General features: G+C 40.9%; 1 protein-coding gene across 8 annotated transcripts in view; it reads left to right on the forward strand.

Annotated features, from left to right (window-relative positions):
- Nucleotides 1-21,755, forward strand: part of LOC149462016 (protein phosphatase 1 regulatory subunit 12B-like) — a 211,580-nt gene that overhangs the window by 113,461 nt on the left and 76,364 nt on the right. For 2 of the 8 annotated variants that reach the window (XM_089677577.1, XM_089677580.1), the window contains exon 1: nt 16,058-16,270. The exons of 2 other annotated variants lie outside the window; for them this stretch is intronic. In XM_089677577.1, the coding sequence (XP_089533703.1) occupies nt 16,163-16,270 (108 nt within the window). In that variant the 5' untranslated portion in view covers nt 16,058-16,162. Of the gene's footprint in view, nt 1-16,057; nt 16,294-18,421; nt 18,792-21,755 lie in introns of those variants that run through there. 4 more of the 8 variants (XM_089677576.1, XM_089677583.1, XM_089677578.1 and 1 more) reach the window with 4 other exon arrangements.

Here is a 21,755-nt window from a genome sequence, read left to right on the forward strand (position 1 = left end):
TCATCCTTCTCCTTCTTCTCATCCTTCTCCTTCTTCTCATCCTTCTCCTTCTTCTCATCCTTCTCCTTCTTCTCATCCTTCTCCTTCTTCTCATCCTTCTCCTTCTTCTCATCCTTCTCCTTCTTCTCATCCTTCTCCTTCTTCTCATCCTTCTCCTTCTTCTCATCCTTCTCCTTCTCATCCTTCTTCTTCTTCTCATCCTTCTCCTTCTTCTCATCCTTCTCCTTCTTCTCATCCTTCTCCTTCTTCTCATCCTTCTCCTTCTCCTTCTTCTCATCCTTCTCCTTCTCCTTCTTCTCATCCTTCTCCTTCTTCTCATCCTTCTCCTTCTTCTCATCCTTCTCCTTCTCCTTCTTCTCATCCTTCTCCTTCTCATCCTTCTCCTCCTTCTTCTTCTTCTCATCCTTCTCCTTCTTCTCATCCTTCTTCTTCTCATCCTTCTCCTTCTTCTCATCCTTCTTCTCATCCTTCTCCTTCTTCTCATCCTTCTCCTTCTTCTCATCCTTCTCCTTCTTCTCATCCTTCTCCTTCTTCTTCTTCTCATCCTTCTCCTTCTTCTCATCCTTCTCCTTCTCCTTCTTCTCATCCTTCTTCTTCTTCTCATCCTTCTCCTTCTTCTCATCCTTCTCCTTCTTCTCATCCTTCTCCTTCTTCTCATCCTTCTCCTTCTCCTTCCTCATCTCCAAGGGCATTTAAATTAAAGGTACAGTGTTCTGCACTAATATAAAGGCTCTCTGAAGCCTAGAAACCCTTTTTATAAGTTGAATTCGTAGCGAATAAATTTGCATCGAATCAAATTTCTTCCTCAAATTCGGCGAATCAGCCGAATCGAATTTTAGAATAATTCGCTCATCTCTATTTACATTCTAAAGCTGGCAAGTGGGTTGAGATGATCTGGAGCTTTGGTGTGGGCTGATCAAGTCCAAACTCTCCCTCCACTCTCCCCCCACCCCTTCCTTGTTTATGTGATAAAAGAACAGATTGCAAAATAGATTGCTCTTATTGTTCTCCTTATTTTGATTCTTTGAGGCTAGATCATAAAAAAAAAAAAAAAGAAAATAATTCCTATATAATTATACATCTATCCTATCCAAACTGTGGTTCTTTAAATGACCAAATAGGTGAAGATTTATTGTCAGTGTCATTTACATTTTTGAAGAATCTTTAGCAAAAATGTTTTACTAGCCAAAGCAGATATAAAGTCATCTTTTAGGCTACTCCCCTTAATCTTCTGTGTTTTAATTCTTCAGGTTATTACTTTTTTTTTAAAATCTATGCCACCTTATTGTATGTTCCTTGTCTTGCTTCTGTTTGGAAGCTTTTTCCACTTTTATTGAATAAGTATTCAATGTAGAGTCAGGATCCCATTTTATCATTCATTATTTAAGTGTTTTTCTTCTTTTCATGGTCCCAGTCTTAATAATTGTTTAAATTTAGTTAATATATTTTTTGAAATTTCATGTCTAATTGGTATTTTTTTTTAGGCTTCAATTTAGGCTTCGTTTTGAAAAAGTACATACAGTTGCAAGAAAAAGTATGTGAACCCCTTGGGATTTGGAGTTTTGCATGAATTGGGCATAAAATGTGCTCTGAACATCATCTAAGTCACAACAATAGAAGAACACAGTCTGCTGAACATAATACTACACAAACATTAGATGTTGCCATGGTTTAATTGCACATAACATGTAAACATTCACAGTGCAGGGAGGAAAAAGTATGTGAACCTTTGGACTTAATAACTGGTTGACCCTCTTTTGGCAGCAATAACCTCAACCAAACGTTTCCTGTAGTTGCAGATCAGACCTGCACAACGATCTGGAGTAATTTTGGACCACTCCTCTTCACAAAACTGTTTCAGTGTAGCAATATTCTTGGGATGTCTGGTGTGAATCGCTCTCTTAAGGTCATGCCACAGCATTTCAATCGGGTTGAGGTCAGGACTCTGACTGGGCCACTCCAGAAGGCGTATTCTGTGCTGTTGCAGCCATTGTTTTGTTGAATTACTTGTATGCTTTGGATCATTGTCCTGTTGCATCACCCATCTTCTGCGGAGCTTCAGTTGGCGGACAGATGGTCGCACGTTTTCCTGCAAAATGTCTTGATAAACTCTGGAATTCATTTTCCCATCAATGACAACAATCCGTCCAGGCCCTGAGGCAGCAAAGCAGCCCCAAACCATGATGCTCCCTCCGCCATGTTTTACAGTGGGGATGAGGTTTTGATGTTGTGTGCTGTGCCTTTTTTTCTCCACACATAGTGTTGTGTGTTCTTCCCAAACAACTCAATCTTGGTTTCATCTGTCCACAGTATATTTTGCCAGTAGTGCTGTGGAACATCCAGGTGCTGTTTTGCAGACTTCAAACGTGCTGCAATATTCTTTTTGGACAGCAATGGCTTCCTCCGTGGTGTCCTCCCATGTACTTCATTCTTGTTTAATGTTTTCCTTATTGTAGATGTGTCAACAAAAATGTTACCATGTGCCAGAGATTTCTGTAGGTCTTTAGCTGACACTCTGGGATTCTTCTTTACCTCATGCAGCATTCTGCGCTGTGCTCTTGCAGTCATTTTTACAGGACGACCACGCCTAGGGAGAGTAGCAACAGTGCTAAACTTTCTCCATTTGTAGACAGTCTGTCTTACCGTGGACACATGAACATCAAGGCTTTTGGAGATACTTTCCAGCTTCATGCAAGTCAACAATTCTTGATCGTAGGTCTTCTGAGAGCTCTTTTCTGCGAGGCATGGTTCACATCAGACAGTGCTTCTTGAAACCAATAAACCCAAAACAGGTGTGTGTTTTTTAAGGGCAGGGCAGCTGTCAGCAACACATCCAATATCATCACACTGATTGGAGTCAAGGTTGGCTCACTCCTGGCTCCAATTAGCTCTGGAAGAAGTCATTAAGCTAGGGCCTCACATACTTTTTCCTCCCTGCACTGTGAATGTTTACATGTTATGTGCAATTAAACCATGGCAACATCTAATGTTTGTGTAGTATTATGTTCAGCAGACTGTGTTCTTCTATTGTTGTGACTTAGATGACGTTCAGAGCACATTTTATGCCCAATTCCTGCAAAACTCCAGGTAATCCCAAGGGGTTCACATACTTTTTCTTGCAACTGTATGTTAAAATGATCATGTTTTTCTTTTATTAAAAGTCTTTTAGCTTTCCACAACAGACTTTTGAAAGTAGGCAGAATTTTTCCAAACGATAATATATTTCAATTTCTGGCCTAAAATGATAATTTTCACATGACAAAATCAACAACAATATGAGGGAAGATATAATTGTATGGTCAAAATTGTGACAACCATGTGTTCTCGGGGAATCAACAGGACTCCCAAAGTTTGAAAATCATGAACTTTGGCTGTAAATTTTGCAGGTTCAAGATGGATAACCCAGCTCCTTTTCTATAGGGTGGACTCAGAGAAACCATATTCTCAGTATGTGATGGATCTGTCAGCCTACAATTATGTGTAAGGGAAAGATCCAGTTTTTTTTAATATATATATTTTTTAATTTTGTCATTAATACCCCATGGCAGTGTCCAGCTTATAATTGTTTATCAATCCTACATAAGTGCAGACCTGAAAAAAAGATTCATCCCCACCATTGGACTTCACAGGAGTTTGCTGCAAGATTCACAAATATAACACCCTGCATTAAAGTGTTACTAAACCCACGACAGTAAAATCAGTCTGTATATGCAGTAAAGCATGCTTGTTATACGCACTGTGGAACCTAAGGGGTTAATCCTCTGCATTGTGTAAAAAGGCTTGTACACATGCTCAGTTTAGTTGGTATTGCTAAAGAGGTTTTTGTTTTTTTGGGAGAGTGCATGTGATCAGCACAGGGCAAATCAGCACTGTCCAGCAGTTTATATTTACTAAAATAAATGCATTTCCAAATTCTGTGTACTTTGGGAGACCAGATATAGTGAATGCAGGTTCCTAGGTTTAATAACACTTTAATACTGGTTGCAGGATGTTAAGTGAACACAAGCTGGCAGTGTTCTGTTGTTTAGCTATGCAGGCTCTGTTCAAGAAAACCCTTGTTGAACTTGTATGGTGGTAGCAGAATATTTGTGCTCAGAGAAGGCGTAAACAGACTACATTTCCCAGAGAAGCTGGCAAAGGGTGGGAGCATATATATTCAGAAGCCCGGGAATCGTACAGGAAGGAAGTAGATGATGGGCAGAGGATGGGTGTGTGGAGATCCAGGCCAGGTCAGGCTGTCGAGTGGAGAAGTGAGGAGAGATCACAGACTGCTGGTATCGCTGACAAGCAGGACAGACATTCCTACAGGCAAGAGGATCGTGGTGCTGCCATCGACAATGCTCCTCAACAGAGGGACCTGTTCCGCTACCGAGGCTACAGATTGGGTGAGAGGGTTCCATACCCAGATTATCACAAGTTGCAAATGACTGTGTTAATCCAGTCGTTTCTTTCAGTTCAGTACACCTTACATGACAACTTTATCAAACTGAGGCCCAGACTGTCCAATTTATTGCGGCCTTCTGATTAGTGCTTTATTAGCATATTAAGTTGCAGGACTTTGCTACAGTGTATGTGCACCCTTCAGATAGAATCACATTAGAGATTGCTTCTGCCCTTTTTACACCATCGTGAGGGAAACTTGCTTTCACACAAGAAAAGATCTAAACCCTAAGGTGCAAGAACCAGGGCCCCACCGACTGAGCAGAAGGTTGGACACATTTGCTAACACAAAAAGGGACATTGTTGTATTTCACCAAATAATTCACCTTGAGTTAAAACCAGTCACTAGTAACTGAGAGCCCAAAAGTGAGTTAGTCTCATAGTTCCTCCCAGCTCACTTGGGTAGAGATATCTCAGAGGCTGGAACTGATGTTAAATTCTGATTCTGCAGGACATTTGGAAGTTGCTTAAAGTGATACTGTGTTACAAAACCTTGTTAAACCTTCTAGAGCATTTAACGTTTATTTCATGCTCATCTACTGGGGGGTCCTCCTGGTCAAAGGTGGTGTCAGAAGGGGTTTAGATTTCAAAGCAGGCTCAGGACCAACAGGGAACCCAAAAGTACTCAGCGGCCCTTAAGGGGGCTACATAAGCTTCAAAGTTCAAGAAAGATTTGTGAAAGTGTTCACAATACAAACCAAGGCAAAATCACTAGTTCCTAGAGCAGGCCAAAATGTATTCTTCTACATTTTTTTTTTCTTTTTGTATATTTTGTCTGTATGAAAGTCTATATACTATAGTGTAGGTTTTGCAAATGAACCCTGACATACTGACCTCCTGTCACACTTCTTGAGGCCCTAAAATGCCTAGACAGTACAAACATCCTTTTTTGGAAAGTAGACACTCCAAAGTACTCGGTAATCAGAATGGTGAGCATTTTGAAAACCCTTTTTTTGACCCAGTGCTTTGGGATCCACTATGTCTAAATCAAAAGTGACGAAACATGGCAGGCTGTGCGGTGACCGGATGTGATATCAGAACTGGAATTGGATGTGCGTGATCCGAGAGGTCCGGCTGTGGTGAGAGTTTACATAACCACATCGCATGTCAATTTACAGTGATATGATGAGTGATTTTACATTGTTTATTGTGTGAGTGCACCGCACACAAATTGCATGTGATTTGCACAGGCATGAGGTGCGGTTCCTGTGCAATTCACATGCGATATACCGCACCGCACATATGTAAATCCAGGCTCAGCAATACAATCTGTAAGCTGATTGGTTTCTATGCAGAAATGCACAAGATTCAGAGTGAACCAGCTTTAGTAAATAAACCTCTATATTATTTATTTGGCACATTTGGTCAAGTGCTCATCAGACCTGTGACATAAAATGTGGGATAAACAATAGGTTATAATGCCCAATATCTGCAGAACAGGTATTAATGTGATACTAAAGTCTTGTTTAACCACTTGCCCTCCAGAGGATTTACCCCCCTTCCTGACCAGGTAATTTTTGCGATACGGCGCTGTTAATTTAACTGACAATTACGCGGTCATGCAATGCTGTACCCAAACAAAATTTACGTCCTTTTTTTCACACATAGCTTTTTTTCGGTGCTATTTGATCACCCATATGCTTTTTATTTTTCGCACTATAAACAAAAAAAGACCGAAAATGTTGAAGAAAAATTATATTTTTTACTTTCGACTATAAAAAATACATAGTAAACTCAAAGTTAGTTATAAATTTAGGCCAAAATGTATTCTGCTACATGTTTTTGGTAAAAAAAATCCTAATAAGTGTATATTGATTGCTTTGTGTGTACAAACTATGGTATAGATCAGCAATGGGCAAACTACGGCCCGGCGGACCTTTTAATCCGGCCCGCGGAGCGTGATCCAAAAAAAAAAAACAGCCAGGGCAGGCAAACATTGGCTGTCAGGATGTGTGTAGGCGGGGCAGCGTGACGAACGGGAGGGGAGCTAGGCTCCTCTCACAGTCCGCCCTGAAGACCGGAATGGCGCGGGAACACCGTGAGAGGAACGCGCGGAGCAAAGGTAAGTAAATTGACACAGGGGGGACTTGGCTTACTACTTGGAGGGGAATAGTACTATGGGGGATGAAATACTATATGAGGGATGAATTAATATGGGGGATGAATTAATATGGGGGATGAATTACTATAGGGGGGATGAATTACTATATGGGGGATTAATTACTATGCTTACTATGGGGGAATATTACTATACTTACTATGGATGGTACCTCAGATCTATTCTGCGAATTGCAACAACAAAACTAACTACTGACTTTGATGCCTTAACAAAAAAGTGAGACCAACAACACTGTTCCCACTAAAATTGAAGGCACTATTTAATGAAAGAAATACATTGCATAAAAGTTTTGTAAAATAACTCTTTTTATGCTTTTCTACCTTAAATTAATCTAAACATTTAATGTTACAAATTTTAATTTAACTTATATTAATTCACACATACACATCATTCATCTACTCTTGGTCCAGCCCCCGGGTCCAATATATGAACCCATTGCGACCCAAGTCAAAACGTTTGCCCACTGCTGGTATAGATACTGCAATTTACGCCTTTTTTACTATTTTTTGCTAAGAAATTAATCTAAACCCCCAAACATTATATATTTTTTTAATGCAGACACCCTAGTTCATAAAATGGTGGGGGCTACAAATTTTTATGTCACATAGTACTCGCGCAGCGATTTTTTAAAAGTAAATAAAAAAAACACACTTTTTTTACTTTTAATACACAAAAACACAATATAATGGCCAATTATTTGGTAAACTATAAAAGATGATGATAAATAAATACCAAACATGACATGATTTAAAACTGCGCATGCCCCGTGCAGTGGCAACAAACTGCATACAATTTTAACATCCATAGGCAACACTTTAAAAGCCTTTACAAGCTACCATTTTAGATTTACAGAGGATTTCTAGTGTTAGAATTACTGCCCTTGATCTGAAGTTCGCAGCAATACCTCACATGCATGGTGCAACCGCTGTTTACATACCGCCACAGGGTCAACGCTCATGCACACAGATGTGCGCGAGTGAAGGGGGCAAAAATGTCGTCATAAATTTAGGCCAAAATGTATTCTGCTACATGTTTTTGGTTAAAAAAATCCAGTAAGTGTATATTGATTGCGTTGTGTGAACGTTATAGCTTCTACAAACTATGGTATAGATAATGGAATTTACACAGCTTTTACTTTCTGACTGCCCATCACATTTCTTGAGGTACTAAAATACCAGGATAGTACAAACACCCCCAAATGACCCCTTTCTTTTTGGAAAGTAGACACCCTAAGCTATCTGCTGAGAGGCATATTGAGTCCATGGAAGATTTATTTTTTTTTGCACAAGTTTCTGGAAAATGACGAAAACATTTTTTTTTTTTTTACACAAAGTTGTCAGTTAAATTATTTATTTCTCCCACAAGCCATGGGTATATGTGGAATTACACCCCAAAAAACATTCTGCTACTTCTACCGAGTATGGGGATACCACATGTGAGACTTTTTGCGAGCCTAGCCACATACAGGAGCCTGAAATCCAATAACCACTTTGAAAGCCTGAAGGTGCGTAACTTCCTCATTTCACTTCTTTACTATCTATTACAGTTTTGGAGGCCATGAAATGCCAGGATAGCACCAAACCTCCCCCGCCCCCAAATGACCCCTTTTTGGAAAGTAGACACCCCAAGGAATTTAAAAAAAGACATGGTGGGTATTTTGCAGATCTCATTTTTTCTCACAAGGTTTAAAATACAAAAACAGAAAAGAAAAAATATGTTTTTGTTTTTTTTTCTTAGTATTCCAAAAACTTGTGGCAACAAATGAGATCTGCAAAATACTCAGCATACTTTTTATCAAATTCCTTGGGGTGTCTACTTTCCAAAAAGGGTTCATTTGGGGGGGTTCGGTGCTATCCTGGCATTTCAGAGCCTCTGAAACTGTGATAGGTAGTAAGGAAGTGTAATGTGGAAATAAAGTCTTTTAAAAGCCTGAAGGTGCTTATTGGATTTTGGGGTCCTGTACTTGGCTAGATTGCCAAAATGTCTCTCACATGTGGTACCCCCATACTCGAGAGAAGTAAACAAATGTATTTTGGGGAGTAATTCCACATATACCCATGGCATGTTTGAGCAGTAAATAATTTAAGTGATAATTTTGTGTAAAAAAAAATTTGTTTTTGCAATTTTCTAAAAACTTGAGGTAAAAAAATTAAATCTTCTATTGATTCAAGATGCCTTTCAGCAAATAGTTTGGGGTGTCTACTTTCTAAAAAGGGGTTGTTTTGGGGGGTGGGGGCATTTTATGCCCAGCATTAGAATTTATGCCACACATCACTCACTCTTCTAACCACCTGAAGATCAAGCCTTTTTTGACACTTTTTGTTCACATGAAAAAAAATCTGTATTTTTTCCTAGGAAATTAATTTAAACCCCCAAACATTATATATTTTTTTAAAGCAGACACCCTAGTTCATAAATTGGTGGGTGTTACAATTTTTTATGTCACATAGTACTCGCGCAGCGATTTTTCAAAAGTAAATTTAAAAAAAACACTTTTTTACTTTTAATGCACAAAAACACAATATAATGGCCAATTATTTGGTAAACTATAAAAGATGATGATGAATAGATAACAAACATGACATGATTTAAAACGACGCATGCCCCGTGCAATGGCGTCAAACTGCATACAATTTTAATATCCATAGGCAGCAAAAGCCTTTACAAGCTACCATTTTAGATTTACAGAGGATTTCTAGTGTTAGAATTACTGCCCTTGATCTGACATTCGCAGCGATAACTCCGCTGTTTACATACCGCCACAGGGTCAACGCTCGTGCACACAGGTGTGTGCGCGTGAAGGGGGCGATTTTTTTTTTTCTTTTTAAGCCATTTTGATTTTTTTTAATTATTTTTACACTGTCCCTTTCATTTTTTTTTCATCACTTTTAATGCTATCACATGGAATACAAATATCCCCTATAACTTCAATGGGCATTGTCATATATTCTGTTTTGAGAAATCTGGGGTCTATCAGACTCTAGATATCTCCTCTGCTCTTACAGGTGATCAGATTCTTTCCCAATTTACAAATGGCACTGTTTATATCCTGCGAAATTAAAGTGTTGAAATGCTGGTAGCTTCCCATTTCTTAGACTATAGAGATAATTGGCACCATGCTAGTCTCCGATCAGCTGTATGGTTAGCTGGCAGATACACTGGCTGCATTCTCAGGTTCCCCCAATGGCACGGGACTGCCCGAGAAGACCGTGGAAGGCAGCGGGGGGCATCATCTCCCGCTGCTTGTAAAAGCAATCCTGCAGCTAATTAGACACTAGGATTGCTTTTACATGAAAGCCGATCGCCGGCTGGAAAAAAATGATACCAGGATGATGCATGCAGCTGTAGGCATCATCCTGGTATAACCATTCAAAGTCCAGTGATGTACCAGTACATCGCTGGTCCTTGTTGGGTATATATGCTATGTTCTTTTTTTTTATGCAGCCTGTGGGCTGAATGAAAAAAAGAGAAGAAATCTCTACCATAAAAAGTGTGTGGTATGCCCACCATTAGAATATACTGCCCTGCATCCACGCACTTCTAATGGTGGGCACACATTAGGTCACACTGTGCCACATGCGCCAATTCCAAGATTGTACAAATGTCTAAATAGTGGCACGCTTAAATAAAAATTGTCCACGTATAAGTGGTACCCCATATGGAAAAGGGATGACACCAAGTCCCAAACTATCTTGCCACTGCTCCCCATGTAGTCTGGGGATTTGGGGGGCTCCACGTGACTATCTTTTCACTCGTAAATCCAAAACTTATAAGTATAGCCTGTTGCCCTCTCACAGGTCTTCTACATCTTGACCCCATATCTGGCACCCTTGCTGGGGAGAAATAGTTTGAATGCAAAGCGGTCAGAAATATTAATGAGGGACTCAAACGCAGATGTTTTGCTGGGTAGTATAGACATCTGCAAATTTTTTGGTTATGGTGATTTGCGAGGGGCTGAAGTTTGTGTAGCCGGTCAAATTCAGGGTCACCTCGAGGATGACAGAGTGTATTGCATAAAACACATTATACTCTCATAGCAGCCATAGCCATAGCAGCAGAGAACACGGGCATATGAAGAATCGGGTCTGTGGACCAATACAACTGCAATTCATTTTTTTTAGTAATGCCCATGTTGACCCAAAAAGAAATTTAAATTCAGAAACCGTAATGGGTTTCTATGCGAATGGTCTGGCAAGGTTTGAATTTGGGTTGGCGGCGATAAATTGTTGCGCATATAAATTGCTTTGATGTATACAGATCTTCCGTGAAAAACAGCTCCAAAAAATCAAGGGGAGTAGTTACATTTGCGGTTTCTACCTGAATTCTGGGTTGGGCAGTGAATGGGGGAAGTACGGGTGCTGTAGAATTTGTTGGCTGTCAGTCGGGATTTGCAAGCACATCCGGAAGGATACTAGGGGCTTTATGGGCCTGTGTGCGAATTATTGGTGGCTGGGGGACAATACTTGTGCTCGCCACCGCACCAGCTTGTACTGCACTTATGGGACTCGCCATATCGCCAAGTCATACTGCAGTGCTGGTATTATTATTATACAGGATTTATATAGCGCCAACAGTTTGCGCAGCGCTTTACAATATAATGGGAGAACAATACAGTTCAATACAAGAGGGGTAGGGGGGCCTGATCTAAGAGGTATGTGAAAGACCAGGATGTACTAGGCCACTAGTGTTACCAGTTCACCAAAAGGTAGCGCGGCACTAGTACTGGCACTGTTCTGCATATGAGAGTCATCAAAATTTACCGACAAGTGCTAACAGAGATCAGACCGGATTCTGCCAACAGTGCGGTTTTGTGTACAATGTATCAAGTGACAGTGACCTACTGACACTGCACTTGCTGGGAAAGAAGGGGAGGGGGTAAGCGTAGGGGCTAAATGCAGGTGCTGGCAGGTGCCAGGGCTGATCCCACTAATGCTGCGTTTTTGGGGACGCTATACTAATATGAACGCTGGTATAGTGCTGATCAGATCAAAGATATTGATCCGTTCAGACACAGCAATGGAGGTTTATTGTGTATGAGCGTCTTCCTGGCAATCTAGAGGTTAAATGTGATGACTAGTGTACTGATGGGCAATCTGATGCTATCTGGGAGGGGCATGAAAATTACGGGAGCGCGAATCACACATATATACAGTCATGGCCGAAATTGTTGGCACCCTTGATATTTCTCCAGGAAATCATGTATTTCTCACGAAACGTATTGCATTAACACATGTTTTGCTATACACATGTTTATTCCCTTTGTGTGTATTGGGACAAAACAAAAAAAGGGAGGAAAGAAAGCAAATTCGACATAATGTCACACAAACCTCCAAAAATGGGCTGGACAAAAGTATTGGCACCCTTTCACAACTGCGGATAAATAAGAATGTTACAAGCATGTGATGCTCCTGTAAACTCACCTGGGGCAAGTAACAGGTGTGGGCAATATAGAAATCACACCTGAAAGCAGATAAAAAGGAGAGACGTTCACTTAACCTTTGCATTGTGTGTCTGTCTGTGCCACACTAAGCATGGACAACAGAAAGAGGAGACGAGAACTGTCTGAGGACCTGAGAACCAAAATTGTGGCAAAATATCAACAATCTCAAGGTTACAAGTCCATCTCCAGAGAACTAGATTTGCCTTTGTCCACAGTGCGCAACATTATCAAGAAGTTTGCAACCCATGGCACTGTAGCTAATCTCCCTGGTCGTGGACGGATGAGGAAAATTGATGAAAGATTGCAACGCAGAATAGTCCGGATGGTGGATAAGCAGCCCCAAACATGTTCCAAAGACATTCAAGCTGTCCTGCAGGCTCAGGGAGCATCAGTGTCAGCGCGAACTATCCGTCGACATTTAAATGAAATGAAACGCTATGGCAGGAGACCCAGGAGGACCCCACTGCTGACACAGAGACATAAAAAAGCAAGACTACAGTTTGCCAAAATGTACTTGAGTAAGCCAAAAGCCTTCTGGGAAAACGTCTTGTGGACAGATGAGACCAAGATAGAGCTTTTCGGTAAAGCACATCATTCTACTGTTTACCGAAAACGGAATGAGGCCTACAAAGAACAAAACACAGTACCTACGGTAAAATATGGTGGAGGTTCAATGATGTTTTGGGGTTGTTTTGCTGCCTCTGGCACTGGGTGCCTTGACTGTGTGCAAGGCATCATGAAATCTGAGGATTACCAAAGGATTTTGGGTCGCACTGTAGGGCCCAGTGTCAGAAAGCTGGGTTTGCGTCCAAGATCCTGGGTCTTCCAGCAGGACAATGACCCCAAACATACGTCAAAAAGCACTCAGAAATGGATGGCAAAGAAGCGCTGGAGAGTTCTGAAGTGGCCAGCAATGAGCCCAGATCTAAATCCCATTGAACACCTGTGGAGAGATCTTAAAATTGCTGTTGGGAAAAGGTGTCCTTCCAATAAGAGAGACCTGGAGCTGTTTGCAAAGGAAGAGTGGTCCAAAATTCCGGGTGAGAGGTGTCAGAAGCTTATTGATGGTTATAGGAAGCGACTGATTTCAGTTATGTTTTCCAAAGGGTGTGCAACCAAATATTAAGTTAAGGGTGCCAATACTTTTGTCCAGCCCATTTTTGGGGTTTTGTGTGACATTATGTCATATTTGCTTTTCTGCCTCTGTTTTATATTTGTTCCAATACATACAAAGGGAATAAACATGTGTATAGCAAAACATGTGTTAATGCAATACCTTTTTTGTGTGAAATACTTGATTTTCAGGAAAAATATCAAGGGTGCCAACAATTTCGGCCATGACTGTATATATATATGTGATTTTGTGCACCCGTGCCGCCCTGTAGCAGTATTTCTGCTATAGGGCGGTCAGGCAGTGGTTACAGAAGCAGCTTGTGTTATGGCGCTGCTTTACTCTGACAACTGTCATGCAACGCTGCACCAAAATTAAATTTACATCTTTTTTTCCCCCATGAATTGAGCTCTCTTTTGGTAGTATTTGATCGCCTGTGCGTTTTTGATTTTTTGCGCTATAATAAAAAAGACCGACAATTTTGAGAAAAAAATATTTTGGACTTTTTGCTATAAAACATGTCCAGTAAAAAAAATTTAAAAATCTAATTTTGTCATAAATTTCGGCCAAAATGTATTCTGCGACATGTCTTTGCTAAAAAAAATCCCAATACGTATATATTAATTGGTTTATGTGAAAGTGATAGCGTTTACAAATGGCGGTATATATACTGGAATTTTTATTTTTTTATACTAATAATGGCGGTGATCAGCGACTTATAGCGGTGATCAGCGACTTATGGCTGGACTGCGGCGGATATTCTGACACTGGGGGGAACTGACTTGGGGTCATTGACATCCCCAGTGACACCAATACAGTGATCAGTGCAAAAAAAACCAATGACACTGTACTAATGGCACTGAGGAGGAAGGGGTTAACATTTTTAGGCAATCAAAGGGTTAATTGTGTGAGGGGAGTGTTTTACTAGTGGGCTGGGGGGTGTGTACTTCACAGGAACAGTGTCCCAGAAAGCTAAGCTCTGCTCTCCGTAACAGTGTGCTGGAAACTGACAGGAAGCAGATCTGTATTGAAAACAATCAGCGTTAGCCAGCAATCAACGGGACCCGGTGATTGACACCTGCAGCCGCGATCAGCAGCGCGTTTAGGGCAGGGTATGTATGTAAAATCGGGTATATATACATGATGTTGCGCAGCGATGCCACCCTGCTGCAGTATATGTACTGTGGCTGGTTGCCAACCGGTTAATGGGCGTAAACAGAAAATAACTTACAATATTCCTGCTAAATCTAAAAGATAAAACTGTATTGTGTTAATAAATCATTTTGTAAAGCACTGTGCAAACTGTTGGCACTATATAAATCCTGTATAATAATAAAGTTCTGTGTGTGAATGAGGCCTTTGGGCTCATTCACATGGGTGCTGTGGCCTGTACAGTTGGAATCAGTGTTTTTTTGTGTGGCTGGAGCTGTGTGCAGGCAGCCTATGTATGAACACAGCTGCAGTCCTAATTTGACAGGCGTGTGGCTGCAGATGTACATCCCTGAACACAGACAGTGTGCATTCAGTGGCAACTCACCCGCACACCTGTCAAATTAGGCCTCCATCTGTGTTTGTAACAGGCAGTTCCAGCCACATAAATAAACTGCTCATTCCCCCTGTGTGGTCCAGAGAATCTGGGGCAATAAGTCCTTCATTTTTGTTATTTTTTTTATATTCTTTTTAATGATTTTTAAAAACATTTTTAAATGGTTTCTTTCTTTTTTACAAGTAAGTGTGTGTGTGTGTGTGTGTGTGTGTGTGTGTGTATGTCTTTGATGGAATATAAGGAGTCTAAAAAGACCCCTGATGTCTCACTTTTGAGATGGAGAGGAGATATATTTCTTCATCCCTTTCTCTGTAGCCTCAGCTGCACTGGACTGTGAATGAACAGAAAGCATTTTGTACAGAATACCACACACAGTTTATTATGCTTCAGTTATGAATGAAGACAGACAGTGATCGGTAGCGATCACTCATTGAGTTCATTGACAAAAGGAGGGAGCCAGTAAAAATCACATATTTACCGGTCCCTCCTCCAACTCTCCATCCTGTAAAAATAATCCTCTGCCCTGTATGCTTGCAGCAGCCTGTCGGTGAGAGAGAATATGAGGAAATCTGACTATGGGGGGGGGGGGGGGGCACACAGGGAGGCCTGAGCAGTATGGGGAATGGAATCCAGCACAGGGAGGGTAATCAATGTGGCAGGGGTGCAATTACAGTTACTGGTCTCCCCTGTGTGTGTCTCCCTGGCTGAAAGCCAGTGGGAGGTAGAGAAGGAGAAGGCAGATTTCAACTGCTGCAGGGTGAGACACACTGTAGATTGGTTCCTGTAATTGTACCCCCTGCCGCACGGATCACCCTACCTGCACACATTTGATTTCCCTGCTGTCTGAGCCCAGTATAGGAGATCAGTGCTACCCTCTTATCTCACTGAACATCCCACAAGAGCTGCAGTTTTGAAGTTTCTCTGACCCATTCGTCTAACCAGTACAATTGTCTCTTGTCAAAGTCCCCCAAATTCTTTCCCATTTTTTCTGCTTTCAACACATCAGCTTCAGGAACAGGTTTACTTGCTGCCTAATATATCCCATCCAGTTTCAGGTGCCATTGTAATGAGATGATCAATTCTATTCACGTTACCAGTCAGTGGATAGAATGTTATGGCCGATTGGTTTATATAAGCTTCATAATTTAACAGAATACATCAAAATTAATAAAACAACACTAAAAATGGCATTCCTGAAAAACAAATTTAGTTGTACAGCAGACTGAATAATAGGCTTTCATCTCACTTGGGTCTTAACATGTAAGTGAACAGTAGCAGAAATCATAGATGACATCATTTCTAATGGAAATCTTCGAGAATGACACATGCTGCTTAACCTGCTGAGTCTTTAATTTAGCAATGGGAGGAAGGGCTGAAATAGACACACCTGAATCTGGAGTCTCTCATTTAGAGTGCAGTTTGATGACTGTAAATCCACCTTGAAGTTCATCTTTACATTTGGTAATCTGGGTAATGTAGAAGAAAGTCAGACTAAGAATCCCAGCCATGGCAGAGCAACGATGCCTGTGGAACCCGCAGCCGACATACGAGAGGTTTGGATGGCAAGTGAGAGACAAGCAATCCCGCTACACAGAAAGTCTGCGGAGTACATGGGTGCGTAGTCAATACATACAAAGGTGAATGTTTGTTTTCCAACTTTTATTTCCACCTGAGAAAGTGATGTTGTCTTTGCTGTTTAAAGGTGACTTTTGTTGTAACAACAGTCATTTACATCATACAATACTGCCAATCAGGGGCGGGCTGAAAACTCATGGGGCCCCCGGGCAATAGGGGATCATGAGGCCACCGGGCAATAGGGGATCATGGGGCCCCTGTGTCCTTGCACACACTCAAAAAAGCCTATGAAAAAGGTACCAGGGGCATCTCATGGGGCCCCCTACTGACCCTGGACAGTGCCCGAGTTTCCAAATGGTCAGTCTGCCCCTGCTGCCAATAAAAACAAAGCATACTGGGACTGTCTGAATCTGAGTTATTAAAATAAAAAAGTGTTGTCTTTTCTGGTGATCTGGCCACGCATATAATAAGTTGACTGTACCGATTTAGGCCTCATTCGCAGGAGTGTACTGATCAGTACACCTGTGCAGAGGGTCACCCGAACAGTATGTATTCAATCAGACAGGCCCTTGCACTACAAACTTGTTGGTGGATCTAAAGGAAATTGTACAATCAAATTCTTTTTGTGTAGTGAGCGGCTAGCTAGCCATGCACTGTACAATCTGTGGGACTGATGAACGGCTCAGGACTCAGACAGACTGACTATTTAAGCCCTGTTCGCAGCTAGAGATTTGGGATTGCTGCGATTCTGCCCGTGATTCCTAATCATGCTGCAATTCTGGCAAAACGCTCTACGCGTGTTTGTGTGCCATTCATTTTTATTGGCACCTAAAACACAGTGCCATCACAATAAGCTTGCTGGCTGAAATAGGGCAGGAGCTTTGGTTTGCTGTTCGATAGTCATGGCAAAACCACACTGTGCTTTAACTGGCATTAAACATTAATGACACAAACACACGTGGAGCATTTTGCCAGCATGGCAGTGCGATTTGGAATTGGGGGCAGAATCACTGCGATTTTGCCCACGATCCCAAATCACTTGATGCGAACGGGGCCTTAGATTTACCCAAACTATGTAATAGGAGGACACACCTGAACAATCAATTCAATTGGGATCAAATCAGGTAGGCCTCTGTTCACATTTGTACATTGTAAAATGTGATATTTAGCACGTTTTTAATACGTTACATTAAAATTTAACATTAGGCATTAGCATAATGCATTTTACATGCTTTTTCATCCCTGGTCCCCTGGGAAGAAAAAAAAAACATGCGACTTACTTAAAAAAAATAATTTTAGTGCATTTCTATTGACTATAATGGAAGGTGCATTTTTCAGAGCACCAACGATGTAGCAAGCAGGACTTTATATATATGCAGCACTCTTAAAAGAAAAAAAAAATGTGCAGTGCAGAGATGTGAACAGTTAGCATTTAATATGCACGTTTGATGCACTCAAAAGGTAGGTTTTAGTGAGGCAAATGCACACCAGTAAGAACAGGGCCATACACTGTTTAGATGATGGTAAATCTAAAGAAGATTGTACAATCAGATTGTATAGGTATAGCCATCTTTAGGGTTTCCAACTCTGATCTCCTGGGATTGCATGATTTGATTAGGCTGTTGCACTGCATAGTTTGTGGTATATCAAAAGAATACATAGAGATTGTAAAGGCCATCGTGAAACTGACAACTGGAATCTGCTTGCTGTATTTAACACAAACTGATCTTTCTGTGGATTGTAGGCATGCCTGAATATTTTATAAGCCTAATCATATAATTACAGGGTGGAGAATAAGTAGTAGAAGGTGCTGGTGGAACCTGATTTCTGAGATCCTTGTTTATTCACCTTTGTCAGTGTTCTATTTAAATAATGTATACTTCAGTCCTGGAATTGCTGTATCTTTTTCTTGTATAGTACAGTTCTGTCCATTTCTGGATTTAGTTTCCCAAGACTAAATATTAAAGATGATTACTGGTACACGTCAGATTCCCTTTTTAATACAATGTAGACTGTAACCGTGCAGTGTTTTGGCAAGGATTGAAAGTAATATGCTTTGCTTTCCGTCCACGAAAAGTCTGATGCAAGTAATAGAGGGTCCCTCCCACCCATAGCCATAACTGGAGACTCTATCCCTATATGTCTGTGTTTATTATTTTTTGTGTCTTCCCCTCTAAATTGCTGAGTAGATGGAAGCCTTCCTGTATCCTGCTTGTTCCCATAACTCTGTCCTCGCAGCGCTGTGCCAAATATTTTCATTCTTTTCTACCTCCGAGGCTGTAACTCTCTAACCACTGTAAAAAAAGTAGCCTGTGGACATTTCAGTGGTGCTGTTTGATGTAGAAATGCTGGATTGCATGTCAGAACTTACATAGCCGTGTACAGTGATCTAGTTTTCCCATAGGAAAGACGTATTTGAAGAAGTACTGAGCCACCCAGATCTCTAGGACGCAACATGTCTTCAGCATATAACCGATCAGCTAAGGATTTTCCAAGGTCGCGGATATCCCAGTCGGACTCTCCACCCTCTTCTCCTTCACCGACAGCAAAGACTTTACTCGTACGACAACTTTAACCTCTTCCCTGATCCGTGTGTCTTCGAATAGGTGCAAGGTTGCTACGCTTGTTAAAAATGCACATAATGAACTGCACTTGTTGCACACTTCTTGTGCCAGCCACCCATAATATCACGCTTTTCACATACTTCACTCTCTGAAGCCTCTGTTATCCCTTTCCCCTCTCTCTTCTCTCTCCTTCAGCTTGCTGTCTGTTGTCCTAATATGGAATTGCCAGAGAGATGATTCCAGTCAATGCTTCCTAGATTATGTTTGATCCCACAGCTGATCTCACAAGGCATTTATGAGAACTTTTTAATTGTGCTTCATTTTTCTAAAGCTAGCAAATTTACATGTCTGTGAAATGCAAGCTACAATAGTGTTTTTCCTGAGTAGTTGATCTGATGCAGAAAATCTGTACACAACATGACATTTGTAATAAGGATATGTACATTCACATAATAATGCCTGTCTCTTCTCCACCACATCTTACATCATTTACACTGATAGATATTAGAGTGCTAATATATTGTTCTAGGAAAGTGGCATCATCAGTATCCCACCCTAGATAAACCTGCACCATCCAGAAATGAGACATGCCTGTTTGAATTGTATATGCAAAGCTCCCAGTATAGTAATGTTCAAAACTCCTTACAGCATTAACCCCGACTACTTTATTATTGATATAATAAATATACACACATATAGATTCACGCACTACATGTACAGTACAGAGAGCATCATGTATTGCTCCATCAAATAATTATCCAGCAACTTCAGGTATCCCTGCCATTTTAATACTGACCTGCACTATGCAGTAGAAATAGAGATTTGTCAGTGTTCAGATCCTGCATGTCTTCCATATGTACAACATATGTACTAAAGCAGTATATCCACATGTTAACCCTTACATGCTCTTAGCAAACTCTTGCTTAAAAAAACAGGGATTCGTAAGCCAGCCATACATGGATCAAAATTTGACCAGTCGGGTTTTTCCTGAATGATTAGTGCCACCGGCTATAGTCAGAAACACTAATCAAACAATAGCTCGGTGGTAGGTAGGGATTCCCCCATCAACACTGATTGTGCCAGGAAGAAAAGAAAAAAAATTGCATAATCTATGACCTGCTTTAGTTTGCATATATTGTGACACATATTCAAGCTGGCCAGCTGTGTCAAAGTAATCCCTCTATTGGCCAGTCCCTAATCTATGCTGCAGATTGCCAACCTCTTACTTGCTAAACTAGCATACTCTTAAGAGTGTGAACATATAGGGGCTGATTTACTAAAAGCAAATTGACTGCATTTTCCAAGTGCAGTTGCTCCAGAGCTCAGCAAATAAAGTAAAGCTTCACTTTACAATGAATAGCTACAAGAAAAATAAAACAAACAGCATTTTTGCTTGCATATGATGGGATGATGGAAGTCAGAAAAGCTCTCCCTCATTTACTAAGCTCTGGAGCAACTGTACTCGCACAGTCTAATTGCCTTTGGTAAATCCACCCCATAGTGCCAATATGGGGCAAACAGACACAGCTGCTATGCAGGTGAGCTACAGAACAAAATCCAGCAATGTGTCTAAATTAAAATATACACACAGTTATGCTCTCTCCCCATGCTCCATTCACTAAGCTATAATGATTTCCCTAGTGACCACTATTTTTAACAACGGCAGCTAAAAAGTTAGTCACATGGTAGAAAACAGCAACTATCTGGCCTTATTTGATAAATAGTTCCTAATTCCTAAACAGTCAGTTAATGTAAAAGCTCCAAGTTGAGCTTGTATATTCCTTTAGGGAGATCTTTCTGCCATAACTCCGGGCTCTGTTTCTGTCCACTTGGGAGTTTTACACCATCCAGCAACTTCTGTTGTATTCCCCCAAAATATAGAAACTTGGGAGTAGGACATCTGTAATATTGGCAGGTGTATAGACACAAACTCTAATACAGATATCTCACCAAAAGTGCCCATTAAAAAAATATGTTTTCAGCGCTTAAAAGGGTCACTCAACTCCTGCTAATTTTTTTAGCGACTCGGTCACCAGAAAACATTTTAAAGCATGTTGCAAAGACGCTTAACTACCATTCTGGTGGGTGGTGATTCCTATCTTTGCTCTTTTACATCTGAAGTTGTAGAATCTTGGACATCCAACACTCTTCCAGATGTGTCATATACCAGCTACACGCTATGGCTCCTGTGTCCCCTGGTTCTCCATGTGGTTCCACCCACCAGCCTCATGTTACTCCTGTGCCCTGAAGTAATGGAACAGGCAAAAAGAGAAAATTATCTGCAGTAGAGTAAATAGTTATCTGACTCAGCTGCAAGAGAGTGAAGATGGGAAGCACCAGCCTATACTTGCTTTCCTTTTACTCAACAATTGCTATGCTCAGCTATCGGAAGTAAAGAGGGTAGAAATGTTTAGCTTACAAAGGGTTGAAGCCTCTCTCCTTACCCCAAGTAACAGTGCTGGGTGCTGAGCAGCTAGCTGCCAAAAGCACCAGTATGTCACATGGAAATAAGGGGACTGTCACTTGTTCCCCATACCAAGCAGTTCCTGGGAGAGTTTTCTTCGCTCCCAGCAACCAAGCCGATGTTGGCTTCTCAATATAGACAACCAGTTGCTTTGCCTTAAATGGGCAAAGCTGTGGTTCATTTTAAATTGCAGGATACAGAATTTTCTAATGAGCAGCTCCATCTGACCCCCTAGCACTTTGCAACAGAAACAAGCAAAAGTAGATTGATTGAGTAGATATTGCAGATCTTTAAGCCCTGATTATGCTGATAAGGCCACACCAGTGCAGTGCATTGAACGGAGGATTTTTGAAATTAGTAACTTTTGCTTCAAAATACAATCACAGGATAAGGCTCATTGTGCAGTAAACCTTTGATCATTATAAGGGATTCCATGTTCCTTTCAAATGGCTACCAATTGTTTGACCTCAATTTCTGTGTAAATGTCTAGGAAAGG

Source organism: Staurois parvus, unplaced genomic scaffold, assembly GCF_062004578.1.
Source record: "Staurois parvus isolate SC_StPar_1 unplaced genomic scaffold, SC_StPar_1.0 ptg000188l, whole genome shotgun sequence".
Classification (NCBI taxonomy): domain Eukaryota; kingdom Metazoa; phylum Chordata; class Amphibia; order Anura; family Ranidae; genus Staurois; species Staurois parvus.